The 7,401-nt window shown below is 33.6% G+C and overlaps 1 protein-coding gene across 6 annotated transcripts in view; it reads left to right on the top strand.

Annotated features, from left to right (window-relative positions):
- Positions 1-3,593: 3,593 nt before the first annotated feature.
- LOC18429981 (serine carboxypeptidase-like 17) overlaps positions 3,594-7,401 on the top strand; it is a 32,106-nt gene continuing 28,298 nt past the window's right edge. For 3 of the 6 annotated variants that reach the window (XR_016058503.1, XR_016058502.1, XM_020664718.2), the window contains exons 1-2: positions 3,756-4,218; positions 4,508-4,653. Coding sequence is in view for 4 of the 6 variants with exons in the window: in XM_020664718.2 (XP_020520377.1) it covers positions 4,064-4,218; positions 4,508-4,653 (301 nt within the window). In the remaining 2 variants the exon portion in view is untranslated. Of the gene's footprint in view, positions 3,732-3,754; positions 4,219-4,507; positions 4,654-7,401 lie in introns of those variants that run through there. The other 3 variants (XM_011623521.3, XM_020664717.2, XM_088870804.1) reach the window with 3 other exon arrangements.

The following is a 7,401-nucleotide window of genomic DNA, read 5'->3' as shown; positions in this document are numbered from 1 at the left end:
GCCGCCAACTACCCTACTAAAAAGCTAATAGAGGAGGTTAAAAAAAGGGTTGTTAGTGGCAGACAATTGGGGACGGAACTTGGCCGGCGTAGCCGAATAACTTGGGCTGAGTTCCAATTACTTAGCCCTTGTCGGTTGCGGTCTGACCAGGCTAAATAGTGTTAAAAAAAAAAATCAAAAATAAAACTAAACAAAATAAAAAATATATTTAAAATAAAATTAAATAAAACACATTCAAATGAAGTTAAAAAAGTAATCAAAATAAATTTTGAAAAAATCAATTTTTGACTAGAAATATTTTAGAAATAATCCAGAACACTTTCCAATTTTTGTTAAAATAATTGAAAACATAAATAATAATAATAATACAAACATATTAAAAATAAATCTTTTATATTTTATAATTTTTATAATTACTGAATGTTTTAATATCCTTAGGCTTGACCACGAAATCGATATACTCAGGAAAATGGGGCCAAGTGGTACACGATGACCTAGGGAGAGTTCTAACCTATGAACCCTTTAATATTTTAGTTTTTTTTCAATTGTTTCAATTTATGTATACTTTGATTGCAGCTCTTTATGGTGCTTTGGGACTAATAGGTTTCATGTTGTGTCCATTCGAACTTGCTCAATTTGTTCAATTACGACCTTATAACGCAATCGCATTCTTCACTGCAATTGTTGTTTTGGTTTCCGTATTTTTGATTTATCCACGACGTCAGTATGGTTGGTTCTTTGAATTAAATCACAACTTCAAGTGCATTTTGATAAATTTTCTTAAAATTTATTTTAAGAGTATTTTTTTATGACCGTGGCTTTTCGGTCTAGCGAGCAACTTTAAAAAGAAAATTTTCACATTGCATTATCTGGGTAGAGGCTCGTCATTCCCACTAAAAATAAATAAAAATAAAAATAAAAATAAAAATAATAAAATAAAATAAAATAAAATAAAAAATAAAAAACAATGATTCCAATTTTCATTCCAAAACAAACATCACAATCATTAACTGATAGGCTTTTTTTTTTACAAAAATTACTAATTTTACAAATAAAACAAATTACATTGAGCCACGAACAACACCTAACTCCAAAGGCATCACCCCATGTTGACCCAACCGATCCACATCATTATTAGCTTCTCTATCGATATGGGTAGCTTCTCTATAGATATGGGTAAAAGATACATCTCTATCGATATGGGTAGCTTCTCTATAGATATGGATAAAAGATACATCATTATTAGCTTCTCTATCGATATGGGTAGCTTCTCTATTGATATGCGTAAAAGATAGGGTAACCTTATCAATAAGGCCGTAACCTTCTCAAATAGGGCCCGGAATTTGCACCAAAGTAATCGAAATTTCCAATGGAATTTTCTGCTCACTATGACACTATAGAACTAAATTTTGTGAATCCCCGTCCACCAATAATGTACTACGAATCCTTAATGCTGTGCGGTCAAGCCCTCGTATGTAGAAATATGGGCCTCTTAATAAATGTATTTTTGAGATTGATTTTAATATTTAAATTTTAAAGATAAGTAATCTCTAAAATTTAGATTATGAATATAAATAAATAAATAAATTTTAAAAACTATAAATAATAATTTTACTAAGAAAATATTTGTATCGTTAGTTTCTATTGTTTTTAGATAGAACACCAACTTGCATCCATCTTTAAAATGGATGCTTTACACTTTCCAGATCGCATATGTGAAAATGCAGTCCAGCCCGCAAGAAACAATTTTCCATTTTGTTTTAGCTACAGAAATTAAATATTATCAAATAGGCAAAGTTTGTTGTAAACTAATTGGAAATTACAAGGTAACCTGACGCCAGACTAGCCTATTTTTGGATTTTTCCTCTGAAATTCCAAGCCGATTGCAATGAGTCCCAAGTCATCAAGATTGGGATCAGCCAGGATTAGGAATTGGTTCAATTTCATAGAATTATCTGGTTTTGTCAAAAAAACAGGTGAGTCTATTAGGTAACTGGGCAATTTGGACTAGCCGAGTCACGTGATTTCCATCTATTTTATTTAAAAAATTTTTTTTTTTTAGATTTTTGGATTAAAAATAATATTTAAAATGTGTTTAGATTATTTCTCATGCAAGTGATCATATATGTTGATGGATATGGTGATATTTAAAAATTACCCACATAAAAAAATCCCATGTTATGTTGGATTGGGATTAGTATTGATAAGTTTTCTAGAGAAAATAGAAATTCAAAAAGATTAAGACTCTTGGATATATTTTTTGGTTTTGAAGATATGTAACATCTATGAAAGTTTACTGTTTGATACGGATTCCTAACCTAATATATATGAGATGAAAGAGGAAATAATAGGTATGCCCTATTTGGGTTATCATATGGGAAATGTGAGCTTCCTCTAGAGAGAGAGACAAGGATACAAGAGAATGCTTCTCTTTCAGAGAGAAGAGAGCTTTTTATGGAGAGAAACACCGCGATGTGCCTCCTGCAAAGTGAGAAGTTGGAGGCCAGATAATAAAATATTGGAACAGCTTTTGGGAGATTTAGGTGAATAAATAAGCGAGAAATCAAAATTTTTTTCATTCTTTTGTAAAACAAAGGTTACTTTGCCCTATTATGGGGGATTCGAGCTTGTCCCCTATTGCTTCTAATTGGACTCGAGCATATCCACTTAGAACATAACATTTTTTTCGAAGAACAATTGTTTCATGCGGGCTGGACTACATTTCTACAACATGCAAAGTGGTATAAAACATCCATCTTAAAAGATGGATGCAAATAAGTGGTCCATCTAAAAACAATTGTAACTAACGGTTTAAATGTTTTTTTAATATAATTATTATTTATAATTTTTAAATTTTATTTTTTTCATATTCATAATCTCCATGATAAAGATTATACATTCTCTAAAAATCAAGATCAAAATATATTTAAAAAAAAAAAATTTATTGCAAGGCCCGCATTTCTACGTGCACGGGCTTGATTGCATGCTAACCGCGTCCTTTCTGAAAACTTGTTTTACTTATGGATATTAAATTTTATGTTGCCTCCGACATGTCCAGAGATCGAATCAACCACAAATCAATAAAGCTTTTTCTTTTTTTTTTCTTTTTCTTTTTCTTTTTTTGGCTAATACAAATAGGCAAAGTTGGTTGTTAAACTCGGATGAACTAATTGGAAATTAGGAAGTAACCTGAAGCCTGGGAGACTTGCCTATTTTTGGATTCTGCCTCTGCAATTGCCAAGGGCCAAATTCTGAACCGATGGCCATGACTCCCGAGTCGAATCCGTGGGGACCAACCCAATTTTAGTCTGGACGGTCCAATTTGATATACTTACCTTTTTTTATCAAAGAAGTAAGTGCGAATCATCTTATTTCTATGTTTTTTTAAAAAAAAAATTTAATTTTTAAGGTTCAGATTAAAAATAGTATTTAAAATATTTTTAGACCAATTCACAACCAAAAGCTGATCCAACCTTGATCAACGATTCGGAATCCATCTAACGTGTGAACCTCCCGATCCGGATTCTAAACCACCGCCTGCAGGTAGAAGCATCACCATCAATTTACATCGTTGAACTTCCGTGTAATAACTTGCTAACATAGAACGAGGAATCTTTTGGCTTCTTGATCACATATAGTATGCTCCTTTCGGAGTATAGTATATTTCTATTCCCAGTCAAAGATGAGGATTTTTTAATATGAAAATTTGGGAACCACTTCAGAATTATAAGGTGATTATTCTACAAAAAAAAAAATGTGAAACTTGAGTTTTATAATCCTTAGATTTTACCATCTAAAAATTTGGATGGCCTTTATTCAATTTTAAAATATTTTTTTGTTCCTGTGCAGATGCAATTAGGATAGGTAGGGTTTAACACTAGGGAGTAAATAAACATACTACTCCGGCATATGTAAAACATCTTTTGGCTCAGTTTTTAATGCAATCAAACCAGCGAGGATCGAGCGGGTGGGAAATTTTTTATTACTTATACTCGATTTTGGGGAGGGAGAGAGGTATTATTGTTCATGCCAAACCTGCAAAATACAGAAAAGAGAGAGGCCAATGGAAGGGAGAAAGGCTGAGTTCCACCATGACGTTGCCCTCTTGCTACTTTTGATGTGGGTGACTATCTCAGATTGCATCACAGCAGATTCTTCGGCAAGAGTGGAGTTTCTTCCTGGCTTTGAAGGGGCCTTCCCATTTGATTTCTTCTCCGGGTAAGAGAGACATATTTTAACCATCTGGTGTTCCGAAAATCGACTCGACCAATGTACTCAGCCTTAAACAAATCAAACTTGGCCCTCTTGTTGCCTTTTCCTTTATCTTCAACACATTTACAAACTGTAACTACAGATTTTTGGGACATATTTCAATACATCTCTCTAACCGTCGTTTACTTAATTTATGATTCTTTTTCCACAAGTTGGTGCTTATCTCTATTTTTTTTCTAGGTTTTTGGAGTGAGACTCAGTGTGTATATAATAATTGGAAATGTTATTTATGCAGGTATATTAGTGTAGATGAGGTGAATGAATATAGACTGTTCTACTACTTTATCAAGTCTGAGAATAACCCATCTAAGGATCCCCTCATACTCTGGCTCACTGGTGGCCCTGGATGCTCAGGTTTCAGTGGTCTCGTCTTCGAAACAGGTCAGATTCACACGTTCTCATTATTTTTACTCTTTAAAGTTTTCCAAGGTGCTCCGTTCCTCTTACCGTGCCAGGAAAGATGGGACAAGATGGGTAAATGACAGTAAGAAAAGGCTGTACTTTTTTTGTGAAAAGAGCCCGGGCTTAACGGTTAGCGCTTGACGATTTATAGCGACCCTGCTAAAAAACGCCTATGGTTAATGAAACAAAAAAAAAAAGTAAAGCCTCATCCTTAATCTTTGCCTAGAAAGTACTTCTTAGCATCGAAAATTTGATGGCTTTAAAATCAAGTTCTAATACCAAATATAAAATTTGAAGTTCAAAAAAAAATTAGTACATATCTTGTGGATTATAAACTTTTGAAACTTAAAAAAACATAATACAGATCTTGCGGATACGTGAACACTAATTTTTAAGTCAAAATGAACAGCTTAGATAATGTGTTATGATATAAACCAATTTTTAAGATTGAAATCCTAATTAGTTTTACAACAATAATGGTCAAGGCCAAAATGATTGATTTGAAAGTTTTTTAAAGCCTGCAATTTTTGTTGAGTTTTGAGACGAGCTTTTAGTTATTCGATAAAGTTACAGCCCCATTAAACCATTTTCCTTTAAATAAAAAATAAATAAGGGGGGAAATGATTATCTCTTCCGTTATTGAAACTCTTTTTTTCTTTTAACTCCGTTTGAAGGCTGTCATATATAATCTTATAATATTGTTTTATTAAAAAAAATTGAAAACCCACAGTAATAGCCGTTAGGTCTCTACAATAACAAGGTTATAAAGGAAATAACGGCCGTTACTCTGTGAACAGATAGACATTGTTTAGCCTCCTTAGCCGTAACTTTCAGTATGGACAATTTCTTATATAACGGCTACTACAGTCTGTTTCTTATATAACGGCTATTCTTTTTAGCACCAGCGCCCGTTACTTTTATATAACATAACAGGCAAGTTGTTTCTTATGAGTACGTGTAACATGTCCCATGGGAGCGTACTGTACACCAATTCCCTCAGGCAAAAGAGTAATTTGGAAGGATTTTTTTTATTGGGGATTCTGCGATCCAAGGAGATCAAATCAACAGAAAAAAGCATATTTTAAGTTCTCGAACGGCTCTCAAAAAATTGAGTGGTTCTTGTACAATCTTTAAGACCTTCATTTCGTGACGCATATGGAGAGTCCTATTCAATTTAGGTTGGTTACTAAGTTCTAGAGGCCACTAGCCCCCAAAATTTGGTGTCCAAACATGAATTTTACCCGATGGAGCAAATTCACAGTGTGCTACAGTGGAAGCCGCAAATCATTTTAGGTTTCTTGTATAATCCTTTTAAACAGTATAATCCAACAGTTAGTGGTCTCTTTATTGTAGTCCACTGTCATATTTGTTTACTATTACAAATTTTATATTGCAAGGCTTTTGGTGCTAACCCCAGGTTCTTATTCAAATGTGTCACCCTTCCAAATATTAGGGCTACCTTATACATAAAGAAAAAATGAAAAGAAATTTGGTTGGCTATAACAATGGCCGTCTTTATAATATGTGGTTACGAACTCAAGATATCATGTTACGGTAACCGACTACCTGACCGCTTAGCCTTAAACCCTTCAAATATGTGGTTACGAACTCAAGATATCATATTGCGGTAACCCACTACCTGACCGCTTAGCCTTAAACCCATTGAAGAGAGGCTGCAGCTCCTTTACATAGCGAACTCACCTACCATAGGAAGGAAAGAGACACGCTCGCTCATTTTTAAATTTGAATATTTATATCCCTTTGACTTATGGCTAACGTGATCATCTTATTCTTATCAAATGCTTTAGCTAATGGATTTGACTAATGTCATCTCTGACTACCTCCTCATGATAATGTACTCATCCTATATCTATTTCTTTATTAAGTAATGGCTGTGAGTGATGTCAGTGGTTCACTTGTTCTTATCATGATAACAATGATGTTGAAAAATAGATATTTGGCCACCGCACATGACACATCTAGTGGGGCAACATTTTTCTTAGTTGGTAGGGTTGGGCTGAGTCGGGCCCATCCCCACATACCTGACTGGGGTTTGGGGCCCAAATTTAGGTCCACGGAGCAAGGCTGGGTCCTAGAGCTTTGGCCCGTTCAACAATATATTGGGTCCATGGCCACGCCAACTCACTCTTGACCCAGCCTAGCACGGTTATATTGGAAAGTCCAAAATGCCCTTAAAAGAAAATTAAAGTTATGAGGTCAGTTTCGCCTCTTGTTATATATCTAATGTTTCAGTTAAAGGAAAAATTTATATAAGGTTGAAGCCTTAAGCAATCAAATTAGGCCGCACCTCAAATATTCACTATAAGATGATGTTTCGATGTTACATTAAAAAAAAAAGACAGTTGTTTCGATGTTGAAAAACCTCAAATCAATCATCTTGTCCTCAAGATGTATAGACATAAAAAAAAGAAAAAAATAGATTTCAAGTCCCAGAAATAGTGTATCTTTTGTATGCATTATATGAGCCATCAAATTTCAATATTTTCAAGTTTTTACATATATGCTCGATTTATCCTATTTTTTAACCTTTAAATTTTATAATTATAGATGAAATAAATTTTTAGGCCATCACAAAGATTTTTACTACTGATAAATCACCTTTCAACACTATTTAGATGTATGCCTTATTTTTATTGTTTGGGGCCTCAACTTTATAGAAGCCATACCCTTAAATTAATAGAAAAAAGGAAAAAGTTTATATATGGT

Source organism: Amborella trichopoda, chromosome 6 (assembly GCF_054954075.1).
Source record: "Amborella trichopoda isolate Santa Cruz 75 chromosome 6, AtrichopodaSantaCruz75HAP2 v2.0, whole genome shotgun sequence".
Taxonomy (NCBI): Eukaryota; Viridiplantae; Streptophyta; class Magnoliopsida; order Amborellales; family Amborellaceae; genus Amborella; species Amborella trichopoda.
This window is presented reverse-complemented; position numbering and strand designations above follow the sequence as displayed.